This window comes from Rattus norvegicus, chromosome 15, assembly GCF_036323735.1.
Source record: "Rattus norvegicus strain BN/NHsdMcwi chromosome 15, GRCr8, whole genome shotgun sequence".
Classification (NCBI taxonomy): Eukaryota; Metazoa; Chordata; class Mammalia; order Rodentia; family Muridae; genus Rattus; species Rattus norvegicus.
The window spans coordinates 5,547,294-5,572,128 of record NC_086033.1 but is presented as its reverse complement, the minus strand read 5'-3'; the positions used below and the strand labels follow the sequence as shown (position 1 = coordinate 5,572,128).

Below are 24,835 nucleotides of genomic sequence, written 5' to 3'. Positions count from 1 at the left end.
CAAGGTAGGTCAAGGCCTGTTGGCAGATTTTTCAGCCTGCTGAGGTATGGAACCTTAAGAGAAGGTGTACTTGAGGCTTAAATTTCTATTGACCTTGGTGGTTAAAAACAGAGTAGTTTGGGGGATGGGAACGAATGCATTGTTTATTTTAACAATTTGTTTCTGTCAGCTTGTGGTTATGCTTCCCAGAGTGCTATAGTAAAATAGGGCTTTGAGAAATGTGCTTGTTGTTTCCTTGTACCCACCAGCAGCCCTTTCATAGCTGTCTCTTTCCTCTTCTTTTGGCCTTTCCTCATCTGCCCCTCAGAGAACCTTTCCACTTCCTACCAGTCAGTCCACCAAAGTAGGGCCATGCCGTTTCAGGAAACTGGAATTTCTGAAAAGCCCATTGAATATGGAAAGCAATATCCCCCAGGATATGTCCTGCAGCTCAGAGTAAGATGTTGCAAAAAGAGGATAACTGACTGATCTCCCACTTTGTGCTTTCAAAAAGAACAAATACTTCAAAACCATAGTTTCTTCCGCCTCTCCATTACAGAATCTGATTTCAGCCCTGCACACTGTGCTCTCCTGGATCCATGGATGCTAAGCTGCAGGTTCTGGAGATGCCAACCCCTCAGATGAATTCAATGTCTGCTCAACTCAGTCCATTCATTCACAATTCCTGGAGTCTTTGCGTCCACCGACCCAGACGCCCATCGCCGATCGAGAGTATTCCACGCAGCGGATCGAGTTCCAGCAAGCAGAAGGATCTTCAGTCACAGAGCACATTGCGGAACTTTCCTGACATGCTGGACAGAACTAAGAGGTTAGTGAGAAACAAGTTTGTGAAAAGGATCCTATGTCGCCATCTTCTGGGCAAATACAGAATTACATCCTATTACCTTACTTTGGAGTCTGAGGCTTCCTTCTAGCCTCCCATGTGCCTCTGTTCAAGAATAGATGCAGATATTCACAGCCAACCATTGGACTAAGCCTGGGGACCACAATGAAAGAGTTAGGGAAAAGCCTGAAGGAGATGAAGGGGATTGGAACCCAATATGAAGAACAACAATATCAATTAACTGGAGCCTTAGGAGTTCCTCGGGAATAAACTACCAACTAAAGAGGATATATGGTCCCGGCTATGGCTCCTGATACATATAGTGTAGAGCATGTGTAGCAACAACTGGCTCATCTGACATCTCTGGGAAGGGAGACAACTGGCCCTGTAGAAACTTGATGTCCCAGAGAAGGGGGATGCTAGAGGGGTGAAGTGGAAGTGGGTGGGTAGATGGAGGAGTGCCCTCTTAGAAACAAAGAGGATTGGGAGGGTATGGGGGTTCAAAATGGAGAGACCAATGATGGGGATGACATTTGAAATGTAAACAAATAAAATGACTAGTGTATAATAGATGGTAACAGACGTCTCCATAAGGACTAGATATTCATTATCTGTAACAGGTTCATTGAAAGTCAAAATCCATAACTGTTGTGACTTACTTATTATTGAAATTTCACATAGATGAACACAATCAACATTTTAACTTCTCTCCTTGCACCCATAATAAATCATTAGTTACCTTTATAAAACAATTTAAAAAGCAATTAGGGTTTCTACTCTCTTAGGCTTTGATACAGCGCTCATTTTACTGTCCCTCTCTATGTTCCCTCCATTGCTGCCCTCTCCCTGTCTCTTCACATTTCACATTCCTATCCCTGACAGTGTCCCTCAGCCATCCATGAGTGAACTTGTACTTCCCTAAATGAGGACAGTCTGGCCCACGTCCCTAGACCCTCACACTAAACTGATCATACAGTCACACAGATTGAAGAATCAACAGCTAACACCCACACCCACATTTCAGTGAATATGTATCCCATTTGTCTCTTTCAGTCTGGATTGCCTCATCCAGAATGACTTTTACTAGATCCATTCATTGTCCTGCATAGTGCATGCTTCCTTTTTGCCTTTTGTAATTGTTAAGCAGCAATGCAGTCTGTAAATGCACCACGTTTTCTTTATGCATTCATCCGTTAAGGGACAACTTAAATATTTCCAAATTCTAAGCATTATAAATGAGCTTCACTGAACATGGTTGAGCAAGGGTCTGTATTCTAGGATGAATCAACATCTGGACATGAGACCTGGAGTTGTATCTTAAGGTACAACAATTTTCACCTTCCTGAAGAACCATCATACTGATCTCCGAAGTTGCTGTAGAAGTTTTCCTTTCCACCAGGAGAGTATGAATGTTCCCCTTGCTCCATAACCCAGTCAGCTTGAGTTGTCACATGTGTTATTAACTTTAGTCATACTGACAAGTGTGAAAAGTGATCTCAGAGTAATTTTTATTTGCATTTGCGTGATGTGGAAGGATGATGAATATTTCTTATGAATTTCTGTCATTTGAGTTTCTTTTATTATGAATGTTATGCTTAGATATGTAGCACTTTTTAATTATTTTTCTTCATATACAGTGTTTTAGTTTTTCCAATATATATTTATATTAGCCTGTTGGGCCCTACCTTGGAGTGTTTCCCTTCCCCCTCGCTGTGCCTTTCAGCCTACTATGGCCAGAAGTTGTTTACACCCTTGGCAGCTTCTCTCGGTCCCTGATTTGGGGCCAGGACCTTCCATGGCACCCATTCCTCTTGCTGAGCCTTTCAGCTTATTGATGTTAAGAAGTTGTTGAAGCACAAGGCCCTGGGTTCGGTCCCCAGCTCCGAAAAAAAGAACCAAAAAAAAAAAAAAAAAAAAGAAGTTGTTTACGCCCCTGTGTTGGGGCCGGGACTTGCCACGATGCAGATTTTTCCTGTTTTCCTATTTTCCTGGTTGGGGTTTTCACCTGCTTTATTGTTTTTCCACGGCTTTTGCCTCTGGTATATAAGGAGATCTCAGTAAAGCGTGGACAGCCTTCTTTTAACACGAATGACCCGAGTGTGTGTTTCTTCTTAACTCTTATAGGCCTATGCCCGGTTCTGAGTGTCCTGATGACACAGGCATCATCAAATGGAGGTCCCACCAAGATTGGAAAAGAGAGGACAACCTGACAAGATGGTCCCAGGAAGCCGGCCAGTGAAGGAGGGACGTATTGGGGAAAATGGGCCAGGAAAAGTCCCAGTAAGCAGGATACAGAAGCACCGTGGGCATTGAAAGCACTTGCAAAGAAAAATAAAGATTTGGGGTACTGGTGAGTAAACCTTGTAAAAAGGGACAAGGTAATAATGGTCAAATGTTTTTGTGTACGTGTTCTTTTAGAGTTATGCTAAAATCTAGAGAAGCAAAGTTAATTCTCATAGATGCTTTTAGTCTTTGGACCCTGATTAGAGACAGTTTACACCCTAGACAAGAGAGAAAATGGTTTGAGAAAAACATTCCTCCCAGACTCTCCAGATCCTTTGGCAAAAGAAGGAAAGTGAGATTAAGCTTTTTAAGAGCTCTCCTAGGGACATCCTGCCTCCTTGCTGGCTCCTATTGGAGAAGTGCTTATTTCTGGTTCTATGTCCTTTAGGTAGGTTATCTGAGTCCTTTTGGTGGGACACCATCTAGCTCCTTCCCTCTATGTCTATTGTCTGTCCTTGTTGCACCAAACTGTCCATGGATGTCAATGTATGTCTGGGTTGTGCTTCTTGTTGCTTGAATGTTTTGTGTTTTATGTTTAAAAGAAAAAATGGTGAAAACTTTAAATGCTGGTTGATTCCCCTTGATTTAGTTTTAAGTCCTTTCAAGAAAGGAACAAATAAATAAAACAGTTTCAATTGACCTTTGGAGCCCAGCATCCTAGATAACTGGTTATCTCTGGTGTTAACTGTCATGTGTGTCTCTGACTGAATCCTGCCTCAATGGAGGAATGTAGCTAGGAGCCTAGGTCTGTCCACTGGGGAAGCTCCCCAGGGGGCTGGCTCAATGTCTACACTAGCTGGCCTTAAAGGTGCCAGCAGCTTCAAAGCTTCTATGGTAATGGAGCTGTTAGCTGTTTCTCTTAGAGAAATCTTTGACTGTGATATTTGGAATCAACAGGTAACAAGGTGCTTCTTTTAAAATGACAGCTAAAGAAGTAAAAATGGTGTTTGATCTAAGTACTAAAGATATGTGTAGTCACTTCATTTTTTTCTGTTTGGTTTTAAATGTATAATAAGCTTTACATGTCTTGGCTATAGGTGACTGGCTTTTAAGTTATTGGGTATGGTTGAAAATTTGTAATATTTGTAATAGAATGTTGGCTTAAAAAAGGAGTCATTCGAGAAAACACGTGGCATGTGCCAACCCAGGGAAACAGGTCTAGATTGGGATAATATTTTAATATAACTCTTATCATGGAAACCGGACTTGTAAAAGAATTTAGGGCAATGTCTCTTTGGTGAGGTATTAGAGCCTGCAATATCGATCCTTCATATGCAAGGCTTGGCCGTCATACTTTATAGCATGAGGAATGGACTTGGTGTTTTGGAGAGACTGGATTTTGGAGGATAGTTTGGTGGAGGGTGAGTTTTGCTTTCCAAAGATATGGCTGTGCTCTGATGTTACAAGGGAAACTTAAAGATTGTGGCTAATGATTGCCAGTGTTACATTGACTACAGTTTACAGTCTGATCCCAGACAGACTCGGGATTCTAACTCACACATATCTGTGCTTAAGAAAAAATCAAACAGGTGGAGATTGTCACAAGGGTTGATGAGGCTATGGAACTTATAAGAGCATGACAGCCTGCTTCCTCCAACTGCTATTTCAAGAAATACATATAGAATTATTATAGATTTAAAAGATTGGTCTTTTTTTTCTTTCCTTTTCTTTTCTTTTTTTTTTTTTTGTTTTTTTGTTTTTTTTTTTTTTTTGGTGCTGGGGACCGACCCGGGGCCTTGCTCTACCACTGAGCTAAATTCCCAACCCCTAAGAGATTGTTTTTATACTGTTTCTTGCACTCTTGGGTTGTTGTAAAATATTTCATTTCTTGTGTTTCCTTGGGTTTTGTTTGACTTGACCATACATTTGTATGCCTTTTTGAAAGAAAAATGTACTAATTTTTATTTATTTTGGTGAATTGTTCTTTGGATGACTTTTGTCTGTGGTTCCTCTGAATGCAGTTCCAACGGTGGCCAGAGAGACACCAGATACTGAGTTATAAATGATGGTTAAGCACCCTGTAGGTCCTCAGAGTGAAGCCAGCAGGTTGCCCAGGTCGAACTCCAATTCTAGCTCCCAGTGCACCATGATGTGCTACAGCTTCTCTGCTTCCTCCTGCTCTTCCTTGGCCAGCAGCACCTCTGCATTCTGCCCCTCCATGGCTCTCGCTTGGGTCTCAGTTCCTCCCTCACTTTTGGGGATTTTAACTTTAAGAATGGACAGAAAGTTTACAATTTGATGTTTGCTCTATACCTGAGAAGCTTTTTTGCCAGGAAAAGGGAGTTTCCATTGCACAAAATGGGATGGTAAGACAGAGATTTCAGGAAAAAACATGGGTGAATATATTGAAACCATGACCCCTCTCAAGGCACACTCCATGAAACAACATACTCCAACTTGCATACATTTAAAGGTGAAGGAAAAAAATATTGGCCTCTGGGGAACAGTAACAACTGTAGAAATTGGACTATATGTCACATGCATGGACCCTGGGTTTATACATTTCAGGAAGAAGAATATCCCTCATCCACGGTCTTTAGACCTTTGGCTGTTAACAAAGATGTTCTATCCATTTCAAGGTCTGATACAACTCTCCCTCTCCTCAGCAACTGAGTTGTAATGAAGGAGTGAGAACTCTGAAGCTCTGGAAGGAGAGTGAGCGAATGGGTGTTCCTGGCTCAAAAGTGAGTCTCTGGAAAAGCCACTGCAGAAACTGGTCAGTCTGGGTGGAGGTAGTTAGCAGGTAAGCTATGGCATTTCCCAGTGACATCACCGGTAGTGTCTTCCCTGGAAATTCTCTTGTATCCAGGAGACACTAGAATGTTCTGTGATGTCAGCAGTGTTGTGGTGACACCAACTGCCTGAGCGATTTCCCTTCATTTCCTAATGGGTTCCCGAGGAGGCATGTTCTCCAGGATCCTCAGTCTCTTTCGGAGGGACAATCATATCCATTCAGGCACCAGACCAAGGCAGAGGGAGGCCAGCCTTCTATCATGTTGGAGAAGAAGACGAATGGAAAGGTCCTTGAGGAGGTCAAGTGAGTACTGGGCAGGGCAAGGGGAGCTCCCTGGAGGAGGTTGGTTTGTGTTGGTCCTTCCAGGAGTAGGACGTATGATTTAGAGCCTCAGTCTTCCTAATGGCTGACCCAGACACAATAATTTCTGATCATTAGTTTGACAGAAAACCAACAACTGTTATATGTCAAGGGGCTTTCCTTGGATGTCTTTAGTGTCCTGGGCAGTGTCAAAGAATACCAGGATGAGCCTTTATAAGAATAACAAAGTGTCTCTTCCAGGATCGGCTGTTGAAACACTTCATTCTCAGCAGTGTCCTGTAGATTACTTGGGTAATTGATGCCAAGAGGGATACTCTCCTGGTCATATATCAAGGTCTCAGTTACTTTGTCCTTGAACACACATGATTAGGGATTCAAGATGTTAAGCAGTTTGAACTCAAGGACTTACCTGCCTCACATCAGACATTAGCTGAGAAGGTCCTCCAATTCTTCTTGTTTAGGCCAGCTTTAGAATTTCAGTGACAGAGGAATGGCTTTAGGAGGTGTGGTCTATATCTATGATGGCATATGTCATCATATGGCTATGATGGTGGGAAAAGGGAACTAGCTGAGTTCAGCTTAAAGATAGCTTTCTTGCTCTGTCAGGGATTCACTGTATCTGTAGAACTGTTCATCCTCAGACTTCTGTTTAGAGTAAGCATAGTTTTTCTTGACACTGTGTCCACATATATGCCTGTTTACTGGTGTTTATCTACCTACAGAGTTTGATCAGAAGGCATCGTCCCAACCCTCCACGACACCTGTTGAAGAGGAGAGAATGAAGCGTTTGGAGAACATCAAAATTGCTCTCCAGAAGATGCAGAAGGAGAGAGATGAACTCAGGAGAATCCTGGCCGATTACCCGAGAAAGAATTTAAATGACAGGTAGTCACAATGCAAGTTCTGTTAAATCCACATTTCCTCACATCACAGTAGGCTACAACTCCAGGGTGTCCTCATGGTCAAAATCACTTTCCTGATTGCATCAGAATGTGAAGTTCAGATGGGAATGGGATGGTGGCACAGGCTATTTTAATTCCTACAAACGGAAATCATAGCCTGTGGCCTGATTGAATCACAGTCTGGGAGTGAGGGTAGTAGTGTGTGAGCTCTCATTGTGTGGTTTAAGGAGACTGGACAGGTGTTGGCTAGTGGGAATTTCTAGGTGCTCTGATTATGACCAATCATTGTTGTAATTGACTTGGAGGTGCTTTGGGTTCAATAGTTCCTGTGAAGAGCTGGAGGGACCCAATCCCACTTGCTGCCTCACAGTGTGTGACTGGACTGACAACAGGGGATCATTGGTTTTCTCTGGTTTTATTCATTGTATTTGGAGATAATGCCACATCCTTATATTTAATTGGCATTCTAATTGTATTTGAGAGAGAGAGAGAGAGAGAGAGTGTGTTTTGTGTGAGTTTGTGTGTGTGTATGCATGTGTGAGTGTGTTTGTGTGTATCACTTAAGATCTGGGTATTCTATGTACTGATTTGGCCTGAGAATTATCCTGTGTCAATTTCCATGGCATGATAATGATGAGGGTGAGAGCCTCACTGTGAGCAGTAGAACATTTCACATCTGCTCAGGTGGACGCACATGGGAATCTCCTGGTGCGTGTTATAAATTCTTTTCCCTGTAAATACTGTTCATATTCCTTTGGGTTTTCATGTAGCAATAGATTCTATGATTGAGAATTGTTACCTAAGAACAGGAGAATAGTCTTCATGGGCTTAAGTTGGAGCCTGGATTGTGACACAGGGTCCTCGAATGTTCTTGGCAAGCTAGTCTATTCCTTCAAACCCCCTCAGGGAGCTCAAGCAAATCAGCTCCCTCCTTCTGTTTCCTGGCACTGCTGTCTCCGTGTTCACAATAATAAACTTAATAAATATCAAATGACCCAGTACCAAGAAGCAAGGGCGTGGCATGTCCTAGGCTGGGGTAGTTCAGGATTCAGTCTGAATTCATGTAATTCTTGAATCCTTCATTCATAATGTTATTTCATCCTTGGACCATGCCTTACCACAGGAACAACTTTGAGTCTGAGATGCTCACGATGCAGCACCAGGAAGTGATGACCGACATGAAGAAAATGAGTGAGCAGGTCAATAGAGCTTTGGTCAAATGTACACACCTCACACTGGAAAATGACTGGTACTGGTGAGTAACTTACAAGGTTGTGACAACAGCACAGGGCACAGCATGTGTCAGTCCATTCTTATCTTTGAAGTAAAATGAGGATCAGGCTTTTTAGTGTTTGAAGCAGACAAGGAAGCCTGTGTCTAAGGAAGGCTCTAGGACACACAGGACACAGAAAGATTGGCCTCCAAGCGACATTCTAATAAAATGGACAAATAAGCACACATGGGGATTAAGTCCTCTTCTGGGAAAAACTTGAATCAATGGTGTCAGGTTTTTGAGAAGTGCCCTGAGTCTTCTGGAATGTGGCTCTTTTCTCCATTTGACCTGTCTCTAGGTCATGCTCCATGGCTACTGTGGACTTGGACTATAATCTGGGGCTCTCTTCAGATCAGGACCCTAGAAGGAGTAATGGACTTGGAGACGTGGGAGGAAGTTGGAGACTGGCTGGGAGTCACCATTTTTTCTTTGTGTCTCAGCCGCAGCTTCTGCCCCCTCCTAACTGAGTTGTTTGAGCTGAAGAACAATGCCCAGAGAGCACGGCATGAGAACAGGGAGCTTCTATGGGAACAGATTGCACTGAAAGAGTCTATTAAGGAAACAACAAGGTTCTGTGGGGAAGCCAGTATGAAAATCCGTGTAACAAGCAGCCTCAGGTAGGATGAATGAAGCATCAAGGGCAGGTTTTCCTGATATCTAAGCATAAACCAAGTCAAACCAGTTTAACCTTCTCCACCTTATCCAGACACTCTCCTAGGTCTCATCCAGTTGTTCATCTCTTTGAACATTTACAAAACTCTCTGTGATGTTAGCTTCATGCAAGAAACTGGAGGATTGACAACCAAATCCTCCTGCTCAACTAGAAAATGCATTTCCTTAAGGGGGATCTGTTGATCACACACTGCACACTTACATGCCATTATGCTAGAGGGATGCCATGAGGTAGCCATCTTTGTAGTGCACAGAACTGATTAGAGTTCAGTTCAATTGCCAAAAGAATGGCTCTCATTGTCAATTATGATGGGGCTTGTGGACTTTCTCTCCTTTTCCCCGTACATTGAAAATGGTCCCTCCTGCCTGTCCAAATCGTGATTTCTAGTGACAGAGCTTGAGAAGCAGTTTGTCCGTCCTGTTTTATGTCAGTGTTTTAGTGTTCTTTCCTGTGGCTTATGTCCTGGAGCTGACTGGATGAACAGGGATGTAGGAAAGACTTCTCTCAGGGTGAGGGTTTGTGTGAGATATGTGAGGATTAGAGGGATTTTTTGTCCAGCTCTCTCAACCTAGTGTGCCCAAGAAGTGCATTCTCTACACAGGTTTACTCTATAAGGGAGGGATAGCAGTGTCTAAGCTCTCACTTGACACATTTCCTTTGCCTAATCTGTATTCAACAACTGTTCTTCCAGCCTGATGGCCTCCCCATTCTTTTCTGCTTCTCACTTATGATTTCTGTTCTCTCTCTCTCTCTCTCTCTCTCTCTCTCTCTCTCTCTCTCTCTCTCTCCCTTCCCCTCTCCATCTCTCTCTGACTCTGTGTGTGTGGGGGGGTGTTTTTTTGTGTGTTTGTGTCTGTGGGCACATACATGTGTGATCATGTTTATGGCTATGATGCATATTGTACTTTGGAAGTTGTTTGTTTTAATTGTTTGTGATATGGGTGTCTTATATATAGAAGTGTGTGTATATGTGTGTTTTTTCGCATGTGTGTGTGAACTCATCAAGTTTCTGAACGCAGACACATATACATGTATTTATATATATTGTATAAGTCTATATGTACATATTTAGAAACATGTAAAAGTATACACACACACACACACACACACACACACACACACACAAACACTCTGAGAGAGAGAGAAGAAGAGAAAACCTAATCTTTCCAATTACATTTTAAACTGTTCTTAATGGGGTCTTGATCACTATTCAAACTATTTAAACTGGGAAAACTATTCATCAACATTGACATTACTTGGAGAAAAACTCAGGAATAGGGTACAGGGATGTGAGGAGAGGCTGCTGTGTGAAATCCATGTACCTGAGTGTGGAAACTGATGACTGAGGGCTCTTCTGCCTTCTTTGCTCTCGGTGTATAGTAACAATGGAAGGTCATGTGGCTTGTTGTGTCTTCTCAACATCCTGGTTATGTTAATCATTTCCTGCCACCACTTTCTTTCCAGATTGGCCTAAACTTGGTTGAATATACCTTGGCTTTGGAGTTTGGCCTGGAATTTGTTATTTGAAAGATTAATTTGCTTAGAGTTGAATCTGCAGCACAAGATGTCCAGGAGTTATGCTGAGGTGGAATCACATCTTTGCCTCAGACAGAAACTGAGGCTCAAAATAGTCCACAGCACTCACCCTGTGTTGGGTCTGTGGCACTCTTAACCATTGTTATTCAAAATCATTTGATCTGAGTGAAAATCATCTGTAAGGAGGGTTTAGAACAGTGAGACCCTCAGACATTGCTGGAGGTATCAAATGGGTAGCCCTGTGAGACACCATGTACAACTCTTGTGAAAGTTCAACCTTTTGACACAGGGTTCCAGAAGAAGAAGTAGGTGTGAGCAGAGAAACTGTGGCACATTAGTGTTGTAGGGGTTCACCTCAGAGCAGCCATGAAGTAAAATTATGCAGATGTCCACCAGTCAGAAAGTGAAAAGGTACAATGTTGTCCACCCTTCCATGGACTGTGGCTGAGTTTGATTATACCTGCCAGCATTTGGCTTTGAATTAGCCTTCTCTTACTCGAATTATATCTGATAGCATCCCAGTACAAGTTTTACCTTGGATTGTGGTTATGGAGATTTCCTAGCTGTTTGTGCTGGTAGTTTGGCTCCCCTGTCAGGTACTGTATGGTAAAGGGACCTCATATTGAAAAATGCAGCTCACTTTGCATGCACTGGGAAACAGTGAGCAGAGGACTGAAGAGGCTCACCTGCCCCCACCCAGTGCTCTGTTGCCTGAAATCAGCCTCCTGTGCACAGCCTTGTGACCTTGCTAAGGAGGCTTGGCTAACAGGCCTAGATGTCACATTTCTAATTTCTGATTTTCATGGGAATACACTTTATTGGCTGAGCTGTCTTTAGGCTATGCTCACTGTGTACTTACCCCATTCCAGGTTTTTTTTTCTTATGCCACAATAGTAGACTGGGTGATCTCTTCTATTACCATTAACTGGGAAACTAACCACATTCTGCAAAATACTCTGCTTGTATGTGTGAACAAATATAATTGGGTGAGTTCAAAAGTGTGTATGTCTGGGTATCTGTCTGTCTGTGTCTGTATACATGCATGCCTCCATGGGCAATATAATCTTCTAATGACCAGGATGAGGAGAGCATGGAGGAAAGTCTGCAGGAGCCCCTGAATCAGCAAAAACTGGTCACTGAGCAAAAGGCCTTGTCTGAGAAGATGCAGCATCATTTCGGTGTCACTGAGATGGTTTGAAAGCACAGGATGAGAGGACCCAAGTAGATTCCCTGTACTTATAAACTGTCTTATTGGGTGTGTGACTTTCTCCATAGTTCTCAGCATCTGTCAGCTAGGAGCAGATCAGAATATTATTCTTGTCCATTTTAAAAGACATTCCGTCCATGAAGTGTATGTGATCCATAGAGATTCTGGCTATTGTGTACTGATCCCTCCAGTCTGAGCTCTCTAGTATTATCTGAGCCCAGTGCCTTTAAGTCTCCCCACAAATAGTTTTACGATACCCATAAACAAAGGAGTGGTATAGTTTATTGTCTGCATGAATATGTGCTTTAGAGTTCAATGCCTACCCTCGGCAAGATTTCCATGCCGCATATTCTTGCCAAATATAATATCACTTCAGTGTGCATGTACTTCTTGCGATATTGTTTCTCTGGGTCTTTGCTGATATTGAGGTTGTCAAGTGGACCCCAGGCATATTCCTGCACTGGAGGAATAATAATAGTCTTCATTTCAGAGATGGCCGGGTTTCCAAGGCCTTCCTATTGTTTTCTAGGTTGTTCATATCTCTCCTCAACTGACATTTAGCCATTGCTACATGATATGAAAATATAATGTATATGTATGATTGGATTTATCTGCTCTCCACTGTTCAATTTTTAGCAGTTTTAAAAGCTGAGAAAATATGCAGGCCTGTGGGATCTCTTCCCCTTCTCTCTTGGGCATGAGAGAATGACCTCAGATGAAAGATCATCCTGGATTATCCTGCTGAATTGTGCTGCTGTGTATGGGATAAGTGACATGGCAGGTCCTCACCAGGTCTTTTCCACCCCTAGGTCTGAACACTGCAGCAGAAGGTTTCCCAGGGCACAGAGCAGGACTACAGCTCTCAGAGACAGGACTGTCCACCAGGAGCACAGAGGGTGCAAAGATTGACACCACCTCCCCCATCTCAGTCCTTGTAACCATAGCAATCTTGGGCTGCATTTGAAAGACCTTGAGATGTGGCCTGGAACACGCCTCACATTTAACCTTTTGACGACTTGTCCATCAACAACCAACCACCCGGAATGAGGCGTCTACATTCATCTTGAGGAGATTTTTACCATCTTACCTGCCGTTCTGCTGTGTTTGCAAGGCCAGCAACAGGCTGGAGTTATATGTTGAAAACTGTGTAGCAATTGAATGCTGACTAATTTACTTGTTATATTTGATATTTAGTTTGAAGTTTGGTTTTATGCATTTGGTTTTATTTGTTTAAGTTTGAAGTTTTGTTATTTATTTGTTAACTTTAGTTTTTTAATTAATATGCTATATTCCTAATGCTATATACATTGAACTCATTGACTCCCCACTTTAAAATGTTCTTGAATAAATTAATGCTTGCCTATAAATAAAAATGTGACCTTTAACCCTTCACTCACAAGACCGTCCTGAGTCGTCTGTGGTTCTTCCTCCTGTAGCAGCACAAGTGTAAGGCAACAGTGGTGTTCTGCAAGTCTCATGCAGCTTAGGCTTCATCATCAGTTCACAGCCAGCCAGAGCTGCACAGGAACCTGTGCTCTTGATGTAGACAGTTTGTCATGCTCTGTGGAACCCACTTTCATGATGAAAAATATCCTTGCTTTATCCTTGTGCTCACAAATTTAGCTTCCTTTATAATGACAAACAAAGGAGAAACAGAGAAGTATTTCTCTAATACCTTAGAGGAAATAAAACCATTCAGTATGGGAATATAAAAAGCGATCAGGACACATGGAGCTGTATGCCTCTGCATTCCTTTTAATACAGCATCGGTTATGACTGCAGATTTATTGAATTCCAGCAATTTTGGAGGAACGATACTTTTAAAATTTTTATTAGATACAGTTCTTTATTACATTTTAAACATTATTCCCCTCCCTTGTTTCCTTCCTTAAGCCCCCATTCCCTTCCCTCTCCCTACCCCATATGTGTATCCCCTATACATCCCCCTTATTGTTCACCACTATTCCCCTGCACTGCTCCTGGAACATTTTCTTTATTGTTTTGTTGGTTTGTTTGTTGTTATTCTTTTTCTCCCATTTTTATTAAATTGGGCATTTCTTATTTACATTTCAAATGTTATTCCTTTTCCCAGTTTCCTGTCCATCAGCCCCTTAGCCCCTCCCCTTCCCGATCTAAATGGGTGTACCCTCCCCGTCCAACCCCCATTACTGCCCTCTCCAACATTCCCTACACTGGAGGTTCAACCTTGGTAGTACCAAAGGCTTCCCCTTCCACTGTTGCCCCAACAATGCTATTTACTGTTACCTACGCAGGGTCAGTCCATGTGTAGTCTTTGGGTAGTGGTTTGGTCCCTGGAAGCTCTGGTTGGTTCTTATGGGGTTGCAAGCCCCTTCAGCTCCTTCAGTCCTTTCCCTAATTCCTCCAATGGGTGTCCCGTTCTCAGTTCAGTGGTTTCCTTCTGGCATTTGACTCTGTATTTGACATGTTCTGGCTGTGTCTTTCAGGAGAGATCTATATCCGGTTCATGTCAGCATGTACTTCTTAGCTTCATCCATCTTATCAAGTTTTGGTGGAGATAGAGATATAGATATAGATATAGATATAGATATAGATATAGGTATAGATATAGATATAGATATAGATATAGATATAGATATAGATATAGATATAGATATAGATATAGATAGATATAGATAGATATAGATAGATATAGATAGATATAGATATAGTAGATATATACATAGATAGATATGGACCACATGTGGGGCAGGCTCTGAATGGCGTTCCTTCATTCTCTGCTCTAAAATTTGCCTCCCTATCCCCTCCTATGGATATTTTGTTCCCCCTTTAAAGAAGGAGTGAAGCATCCACATTTTGCTCATCCTTCCTGATTTTCATGTGGTTTGTGCCTTAGATCTTGTGTATTTCGAGTATAACCAAGAGGCGAGGATGCAAAAGAATCAAATGAATAGCTTGACGCCAGAGGTTGGTGGTGAACACCAGAGGGAAAGATCATTCTTCCAGAGACAATTGGCAGGTTTCTGGTAATTCAGCTTTACCAGACTACTTGTTTGGGTCCACAGAACTCTCTCAGTTGCCATCAGCAAGGTATGTTATACCCACATACACTGGACAGTGTAGAAGGAGATGTCAAAGCCAGATGTCACATTTACACCTATGTAAATAAAAAACAGAGATCATTTACCCAGAGAGGATTGCATACAGGTAGCCAATGCTCTGATAAATTATGGGAACCTGAATTAACTGACACATGGCCTCCTAGAGTAAGATAAAAGTACCTGCTTGTTTTATTGATACCTTTTCTGGGTGAGTAGAAACTCACTACACCAGACTGAAACTGATCATAGAGCAACTAGAAAGCTCTGCTAGGAACTTTCCCGCTAATTTTGCCACTCACTAGGAATGCTGCCATATAATAGCCCAGCTCTCACGGCCAAAGCCTGTAAAGAACAGTCAAAGATTTATGCATAGTTTGGAGTCTTTGTTGTGCAGAATTCTGGGCAGGTGGAAATAATGAACAAGATGTTAAAGGAAACACTATGGAAACTTTCATTAGAGTCCAGGAAGGGTGGAAAGGCTCTTTTCTTATTTTGGGCCTGCTGTACTCCATACAAGGAGGGATTGAACCATAGAATATTATGTTTAGAATACACCCCCCATTGCTTCTAAGTCTTAGAGATCAGCACTTGGCAGAATTCTTCAACTATTTTATTCTTGAAATCCTGTCCGTCCAGTTCTCTGTAAAGTCTATTACTTTGACTATCAGAGAGACCCAGTAAACCTCTAAATCTATCAACAATATCCCCTAATTTGGACCTGGTGGTAGTGAAACTGCATGAGCCAAGTGGGCATCGAAAAGGACAATGAAAGCAATTTGCAAAGGACCTACGTGGCGATGTTTTACACTCTTACAGTTATGAGTTTAGGTGGAATTTTAACATGGATTCCTCACAACTAGGTCAAGAACGTAGAAGCCACAGATGACAATGCCAAATAGACTCCCTCCAGAACTTCTGGACCTATTAAAGTTGAGCTTTCACCTGACCTCAAGCCCTTCCACTCCCTGTCCAACCTCCTGGATCTTACATTTGGCATGAATACAGGATCATGGTCCAAACTCTAACACCCTCAGGCCTGTCCCTGGGAACTCAGGAAGGTGGACACTAGAGAAGTGACGTCTAATGGAACTGCAGAGGACCAATCTCCGTCCACGTTGTCCTTTGCTCACTGATATCTGGTTATTTTTTTTGAGAAAGGATCCAGAAGTTTATCATCTGAAGTAGGTGCACAACATTTAAAGTTGTATATTCACTGTGTAACTGGGTTCACTATGTTACCAAGATCATTGCAACAAAGGAATTGCGAAACAGAGACTTCGTGAGTACACGTCCACGAATATATGTAAAGAAAGCCGGCTTTGAAGGAATGCACAATAAGAAAATGAAATCCAATATCCAATAAATTAAAGGTCTGGAGGGAAATACTGACTTTTGGGAAACCAGGAAAACCTAGGAAATTGGAATGTATGTCACAGGACTGGATCTGGGAATAAAATTATTATGCAGAAGAATCTTCCACCCTGTGTCCCTTGATCTTTCTCCCCACGCAAGCCCCTGACGCAATCTGCCCTTTCAGAGCAGGTAACTACTAATGGAGCAAAGAGAAATCTCTAGCTTTAGAGGGAGGAGATATGGAAAGGGTTCCAGTGTGTCACTGGAGAGCCTCCTGGAGATGGCACCTCAGAATCTGGTCACCATAAGGAAAGCTGGTTAGCAGGAGGCCCTGGCAGTTCCCGGTGACGTCATCCAAATGCTCTCCTGTAACGTGGCCTTCTTGACAGAGTAGCGTAAACTGCAATAAAAGGATACACTTGAAAGTAAAACTTGGAGGAAAGGCCCTGGCATATCTACATTGTCACTGTGAACTGTGACATTGCTCTCTTGGCTTCTGTGCCCAGACATGAGGGCTCTGAAGCTGTGCTGCATCCTGTGAACTGTGAATGAGCTTGTGTCACACGAAGCATGTGAATGGAGTGAGAAGACAGTAGGAGGACCTTGTGACACTGCCCTCCCAATGGAGACATGGAAGTGTTGGCAATCACAGTGGGTGAGTCTCAAGCTGCACTTTGAGACCCAGCCAGGCTACGTTTCACCTGTCAGCTCACTTCCTGCACATCCACCACAGGCCAAGGGCAGGCTCAGATGAAGCTCTGTTGAAGACAGGTGCTGTCCCTTGTGAGCTGCATCTCAGGGTATGCGGAAGACCATTCAGCCTCCCGTGATGTGGGAGATCAGAGTAGTAAGAGGCAGGCAGAGGGGACAGTTCTGTGTTTGTTTTCTTGGCTACCATAACTACATCTTCCAGGCTAAGAATTTGCTCATGGGAGTCTGCTGTGTCACATGTGTAAAGGCCAAGCTGTCTGAAGTCTCAATAACACAACTGGCTCCAGGCTGCTTTCTCAGTTACTGGGATTTACACGCAGTCCTTCGTACCTTGTCTTCTAGATCCACAAATTCTTTTCTGGCTTCATATGTACAAGGCATATTTTCTCAGTCTCTCTTTCTAGAGACCAGTAGGAACACACATATTGGATAGCCATGCTTATTGTCTAAACTGCCAGGCGTCCAGGTAGGGCATTAGTGGGTACAACATCATATCTCAGCATCTCTTACTGTAAGGGTTGAGCAGAACTCCCCCATCTCATCCTGGGTGACGATGTACATTAGACCCATCAGATTAAATAAAGAATTGAAAGACTTTCCTGGGGGTGAAGTGGTAAGGAAATCATGTTGCTGTACCATAAATGCACTGCTATGAGCAAGCTTCAGACAGCATGGGGGGATGCAGCCTGCAGCAGAGACCACAGGCCTTTGGTGGAGAATGATTCAGTTCAAAACTGGGAAGGGAGAAGGATGGTTGATATTGTTCCAGAAGATCTCACTGCCTCTAAAAAGAGTTTCTTCCAGATCAGTGAGTGATTCTTGTAAAGCAGCTCCTGGACTGGACTACTGAGACCAACCAAGAGCCCTCCAGACTAGTGCTTTCCAACCAAGAGACAAAAGTATCTACTCTGCGAATGATACATAGATACATACACAGAATACCTGATGGATACAGAGTTTCTTCAGTTCCATGAATGAGGGATTCAGCAGGTGAGATGGCTCAGCAGATAAAGGTAATTGTTGCCAACTTCCTACACCTGAGCTCCTTCCCTAGGACCTACATGATTGAAGGAAAGAACAAACCCCTCACAACTTGTCCTCAGATTTTTATGTAGTTGGGTTTTTCCAGATCTTAGTCCACAGAAGTAAAGACATCTGGTTTTCCAATCCTATTTGACACGGGACCAGTACCTTCAACCGAATGTTCCTTCCTGGAAAGCTGCAGCCTGTCAGCGTGGCTCAGTGGTTTGTGAACTGCAAGTTCCCATCTGGGAAGGTGGTCGTGTTCATCCAGCCCACCTGCCCCTATTGCAGAAAGACCCAAGAAATCCTCAGTCAACTGCCTTCCAAACATGGTCTTCTGGAATCTGTGAACATCACAGCCACTAACAACACCAATGAGATTCAAGATTATTTACAACAGCTCACTGGATGGAGAACAGTTCTTCAGGTCTTCATAGGTAAAGAAAGACTGCATAGGCAGACGCAGCGATCTGATCTCCATGCAACAGAATGGGGAGCTGATGACCCGGCTGAAGCAGATTTGAGCTCTGAAGTTAGGAAAAGGGGTGCAGGCAGAGGCCATGCCGAGAGCCATCATCCAGCCATTCCGACGGCCAGTACCCCTGAGAGATGATGTGCATCACAGAGGATGTCACTACTTTTTGGTGATGGGGATTTTCAACAAATTGGCTTTTATTTCTTCTTTTCCTCAGTGCTAAAACTTGTTGCTGTTTGCCTCTAACCATGGGGCTGAGAAGCTTAACAGACAACACTGGCTTGATTTTCCATTCATCATGTGCTGACACGTCTCTGCCTCTAAGCCCATGTTTCCCATCCAGTTGATCTAAATCCCCATTGAATCTGTTTCTGGTTTCCTGCCATGCTGGTCAGCTGAAGTCATTTTGCAGAAGTCCACTTCCTGAATGGTTATTAAATCAATGGATATTGTGAATTTGTTCATGAGCCACACTCAGGCCTTTCCCTCCCTCCTGCATGCACCGTCCCACTTCTCCATTCACAGCTCTCAGCCAGTGTTCTCAACCTTGCCCTCCCACAACCCACAGAAGTCCACACTCGTATGAGGACGCTGTTTGAAAAATCAGATGAAGAGCTTTAGCATACTTGGTCCTCACTGTAGCCATAATAACATAGACGACAGAGCTGATGGTTCATTGATCTCTATTCGTAAAGGAGATTAAGAAAATCCCAAGAAGTTTTATGTTGATCCTAGTCAGAGTACCAGCAAAGTCAAATATGAAATGCAAAATTGCAGAGCTCTCCTTCCAAGAATATCTGTATCAAAACTTGTTTGCAAAACACTGTCCTAAATAATTTCCTCCATTCACACTTTGACATTTTGTTTTGATGTCTTGCTATGACATTTAAGTATCATGGAACTGTAGGTCTCTTCTCTGGTCTCCAGTGAGAAGGACACATTCCTAATAATGATGGATCTGTAGATGACTAAAAAAGAAAAAAGAAGATCAGGATTAAAGTTCTGGGTTTAAGGTGTGACTTCCTACATCAAATATCCAGATTAGAAGTAAATTTGAATTTACAATAAACAGAAATCCCTCACAGATTTCCCCTCTACTTTTGTGGTTTGGTAATCTCAGATGAAGACAATTTAACAACCAAGAATAACCTTTAGAGTCATATTCTCTTCCTCACTAATATTCTTGAACAAATGGCACACTAAAAGATCAAAAGGAAGGGATGGTTATAGTGAAAAGCTACATCTGGGTCAGCTCTAACTCTCTTAGTCAAGGTGACTTTGGATTCGCTCCTTAATGCCCATGGATTGCTCACATAGGACTCTGTAGAGTGTTGTTTCTACTGCCTCACTTTAAGCTCTAGGCAGACCAAGCTATCAACCCTGCCCAGGTCTCTTTGGATTGCACATAAAAGACACATACATTAAGATACTTTCGATGAGATGGCTCAGTGGCCAGGTTCTTCTAAGTCTCCTCCAAATAGGATGCCCTCCTTTTTACTCCCAGCTCAGCACCTCTAAATCTGCCCTCAGCTCAGTTGTTCAGTGTCCTTTAGTCATAGCTCAGCACCCAAATCTGCTCTCAGCTTATTGTGTTTCTAACCTCCTGCCTGCTACACCAAGCCCATCTGGGAGGCCACCAATTGCCACTCAGCCCTAGATCTCAAATGGCTGGTAGTTCTTACTCCCTCTGAAGTATTAAATCCCTTCTCCTCCCTTGTGTCTCCTTGCCTGCCTGGAGGAAAACTAGAAGACCTGACTATGCCACCCAGCTGGTTGGCCAACAGCATCATTATTGAACTATCAGGGATCAGTGTTCACAGGAAGATTCCTGATCTAAGCATCAAAACCACACCCTACAGGACTCAACGCCTTTCTCTGGTTTGGGATAGGAGATAGAGTAGTTAGAATTGGATAATTGAAATTCAAATAATTATGATAGATATGTTACTAATTATGACTGGATAAAAGCCTCCAAGAGAGTGAAAATGAGTAACATGTAAGGCAAAAGGAAAAAGCCCTAATGCAGCAAACACAGTGGACCTGCCAGAAAGACTGGGGTCTTTCTGTGCATCTGAATTTGTACTTGACCTTTTTCCAACCACTTCTTGACCACTCCATGCACCCTAAGAAGAATAGAACAAAAAGGAAAACAAAACAAAATAAAACAAAATAAAATAGAAAACAACCAAAACGAAACAAACTGCAAAAGCAAAAGCAAAAAAAAAAAAAACCCTTGCTAAAACAGGAGGACTGAGGGAAGATTGCTTGAGGTCTTCATTGTTAACTACAACTACAAGCTACCAATGGCTTTCAATGCAAAAAGTATTTATTATTTTACTTGAAGCTTCTGTCTGGGTCAAAGAAACAGGGTTTGGAGGCAGCACCACCAGGAAACTGGAACAAATAATACTATAGAGCTCACCACTGATTATTACCGTGGTGACTGAGGGCACAGCAGAGAATACTGGTGTTAGACAATGGGTCTTGTGGTGTTCTAGATGCTTGCGATATCTATGACTCTGAAGTTAGTTAGAGCCGTCCCCAAGTCAAGGCTAAATGGATTCCTCCATGTCTTTGGAGCACAAGATCTGTCATCCAATTGAGTGACTATGGTTTGTACCTGGGACCTGGCCTCTGTAGTAAGGCTAAGGCTTCTGATGGAAAATCCTCCACCAAAACTCTGGATGGTCCATGGTGGTGCCAGCCAACAACCATGCCCTGCATCCACCCTGCAGCCTCCAGAAGAGGTTTCAAGAAGTCAAAGTTACCAACATTTTATTTGTGGCTTCAGCTTGTTGTCACTTTTTATTTTAAATAAAGTGCAATTTCTGTCATAATTCCTTCTAATTTCTTCCTCACATGAAACTTCACTTTTGACCTCAAATTCTATTCATGAAGTGTTACTTTTATCTGGAGCAGGCTAAGGTTTGTATTTTCCTTTTATACCTTGCTGTGATGGCTAATTGTAGTTGTCTAAATGATGCATTCTGGAGCAATTGACGCCATCAGAATGGCTGGCAGACTGTGTCTTTGGCATTTTCTTGATGGCAGTTGATGTATGGGGACTTAGCCCACTGTGGGTGGTACCAGCCCTAGTAAGGGGAGGAGAGGTCATAGAGAAAGGTAGCTGAGCAGATGAGTAAGCAGAGTTCCTCTCTGTTGTCAAGCTGCTGCCTTTTGTTCTTTTCTTGTATTCCACTGATGATGAACTGTAACTTATGGGGTGAATAAAACCTTCACTTTCCCACATTGGCATTTTTATGTTTCCTATGACAATAGGAAACTAACTTGAACAATCGGAATTTTTTTGAGATCTGCTCTGATAGTCCCTCCTCCTGCAGGTATGGAACCTCAGTTTTTAAATCAATAAACACAGTTCCTGGACACTCTAAACTGTTGAAATATTCGCTCTGCCAACCACATGACACTGCTTAGGTAACTATTAAATTTTTTTCACATGACATTTTTTCCTCCATGTTTTGTTCTCTTTAAAGCTATCTCTCTAAATATGTTAGCTCTTTGTACTTTAAAAGTTGTCCTTTGTCCCATAGTAGAATATTTATAGTCAAATTCATGAGTTTTATAAAGGGGGTGATTTATTGCAGTAAAATTTCTAATCACTATATATTGTATTAATTTTATTAATTCACCAAAAACTGACCTTATTATATTATCTACTTATCCATAAAAATATAAAAGCTTTGATTTATTCAAGTCTTTAATGTCTTTCAGAACATCAGCTGGAAAGTTCTTATATGTATTCAGGATGGATTGTGGGTACTTCATATGTCTTCTTACTAATAGTATGCTTTATAAGTGTGCTTATCAAGGGTGTTTTGTTATATATTTTAAGACTATTTGGAGTAGAATATTTCCCTGATTTCTTTCCCATGGTTTGTTTTGGGTATACAGGAAAGGTAATGAGTTTTGTGGGTTAATTTTGCATTCTACTACTTTTATGAATGTATTTTCAGCTTTAAGAAACTTAAGTTTTTAGAGACAGGTTGTCTCTATTTAGGATCACCTCTAACTAATTCATATTTGTCTTTGCATTTCAAGTATTTTACTCCACATTATTTAATTTTATATTTTCAGATTAGTATAAGGGAAATTTTTCCCAGATTTTCTCATGGTATGATTTGGATTGGCATAAAGGAAGGCTAAGAAATTTTGTGTGTTCCCATTGTATTGTGCTTTTATGAATGTATTTATCAGTCTTAAGAGACGGTGATACATTTTTAGAGTTTTTAAAATAGTATCACGCCATCTGCAAATGAGAAGATTTTGACTTCTTCATTTTTCATTTGGGTTACCCAAGTTCACCACCCACCACTGATGCTTATTGTTATTTATCCCACTTTTCCTCTGGGTTTCTCTCTTGTCTCTTTTCATTGTTACTACTCCCCCACCCTCCTTGTCCATCCTTCCCTGCCTCTACCTAGGTCCCTCCATCCCTCTGCCTCCCATGATTATGTTGTTCCCCCTTCTAAGTGGGTTTCAAGCATCCACAATTTGGCCTTCTAACATGTTACCCTTCATGTGATCAATGATTTGTATAGTGAGTCTTCTGAACTTTTGGGCTAACATCCATTTGTCACTAAATACATCCCATGTTATGTCCTTTTCAATCTCTGTTATTTCACTGTTTTCCAGTTCCATCCCTTTGCCTACAAAGTTCTTGGTGTATTCATCTTTGATACCCGAGTACTGTTCCTCTGTTTAAATAGAGCACACATTCTACATTCATTCCTCAGTTGAGTTGAGGTCTATCGTGGTTGTTTCCAGCATTTGACTAATATAAGTAACGCTGCTATGAACATATTCATCCACACGTCCTTGTCATATGTGGATCATGTTTGAGTATATGCCTGAAGTGAGTGGTAAAGCTGGGTCTTCAGGTAAAGCTATTTGCAATGTTCCCTGATCCTCCACATTGATATCCAGAGTGGCTATACAGCTAGTAATCGCACCAGCAATGGAGGAGTGTTCCACTTTCTCTACATCCCAGCCCAATCTGCTACTGCCTCAGTTTTTTATCTTAGCCATTCTGATTGGTGTAATGAAGAATCTCAGGTTCGTTTTGATTTGCCTTTTTCTGATAAGTAAGGATGTCCAACATTTCTTGTTGTGTTTCTCAGGCATTGAGATACCGCAGTTGAACATTCTTGGTTTAGCTCTCTGTCCCAGTGTAAAAGTTGGGTTATTTGGTTGTCTGGGAGTTTATCTTTTTGAGTACTTTGTATATTTGGAATTTTGGCACTCTCTCAGATATAGGGTTGGTAAAACTCTTCTCCGAATCTGTAGCTTGCTGTTTTACCTATTGGCAGTGTCCTTTGCTTTAAAGAAAGTTTTCAGATTGTTGAGATTTCATACATTTACTGTTGATCTTAGAGCCTGACCCTTTGGTATTCTGTTCTGACAACTTTCTCCTGTGCAAATGTGTTCTAGGCACTTTGCGACACTTTCCCTTCTATTAGCTTCTGCATGTTTGGTTTTATGTGGATTTCCTTGATTCACTTGGACTTGAACTTTGTAGAAAGAGATAGAAATGGATCAATTGGCACTCAACCACATGCAGACCACCAGTTAGGGTAGCGTTGTTTCTTAAAAGGCTTTCTGTTATGTTCAAAATCCTCAGTCATCAGGGAAATGCAAATCAAAACAACTCTGAGATTCCACCTCACACCAGTCAGAATGGCTATGATCAAAAACTCAGGTGTTAGCAGATGCTGGCGAGAATGCGGAGAAAGAGGAACACTCCTCCACTGTTGATTGGATTGCAAACTGGACAACCTCTCTGGAAATCAGTCTGGAGTTTCCTCAAAAATTGAACATTGCACTGCCTGAGGACCCAGCTATACCTCTCCTGGGCATATACCCAAAAGATGCTCCAACATACAACAAAGACACATGCTCCACTATGTTCATAGCAGCTGTATTCATAAGAGCCAGAAGCTGGGAAAACACAGATGCCCTTCAACAGAGGAATGGATACAGAATATGTGGTACATTTACACAGTGGAGTAGTACTCAGCTATTAAGAACAAAGACTTAATAGAAATCTTACGGCCATGGAACGAACTAGAAAATATCATCCTGAGTGAGGTAACCCAATCACAAGAAAGCACACATCATATGCACTCACTGATAAGTGGACATTAGCCCAAAATCTCAGATTACCCAAGATGCAATCCACAGACCACATGAAGCTCAAGAAGGATGACCAAAGTGTGGAAGCTTCAGTCCCTCTCAGAAGGGGGAACAAAAATACTCACAGGAGGAAGTGTGGAGATGAAGTTTGGAGCAGAGACTGAGGAAAGGCTACCCAGGGACTGCCCTAACTGGGGATCCAGTCTATATACATCCACCAACCCAGACAATATTGGTGATGCCAAGAAGTGCGAGCTGACAGGAGCCTGATATAGCTGTCTTCTGAAAGGC

At 42.2% G+C, this 24,835-nt stretch overlaps 1 protein-coding gene and 1 pseudogene across 1 annotated transcript; both read left to right on the top strand.

Moving 5' to 3' along the window:
- Window positions 1–5,932: 5,932 nt before the first annotated feature.
- LOC134481918 (uncharacterized) lies at window positions 5,933–13,151 on the top strand. Its single transcript, XM_063274735.1, has 5 exons — window positions 5,933–6,143; window positions 6,884–7,046; window positions 8,187–8,318; window positions 8,777–8,953; window positions 12,562–13,151. The coding sequence occupies exons 1-5, from the start codon at window positions 5,993–5,995 to the stop codon at window positions 12,659–12,661; spliced, it is 723 nt and encodes a 240-aa protein (XP_063130805.1). The 5' UTR covers window positions 5,933–5,992; the 3' UTR covers window positions 12,662–13,151.
- A 4,946-nt stretch (window positions 13,152–18,097) lies between these two features.
- Window positions 18,098–23,553, top strand: Glrx-ps3 (glutaredoxin, pseudogene 3; annotated as a pseudogene).
- Window positions 23,554–24,835: the final 1,282 nt, after the last annotated feature.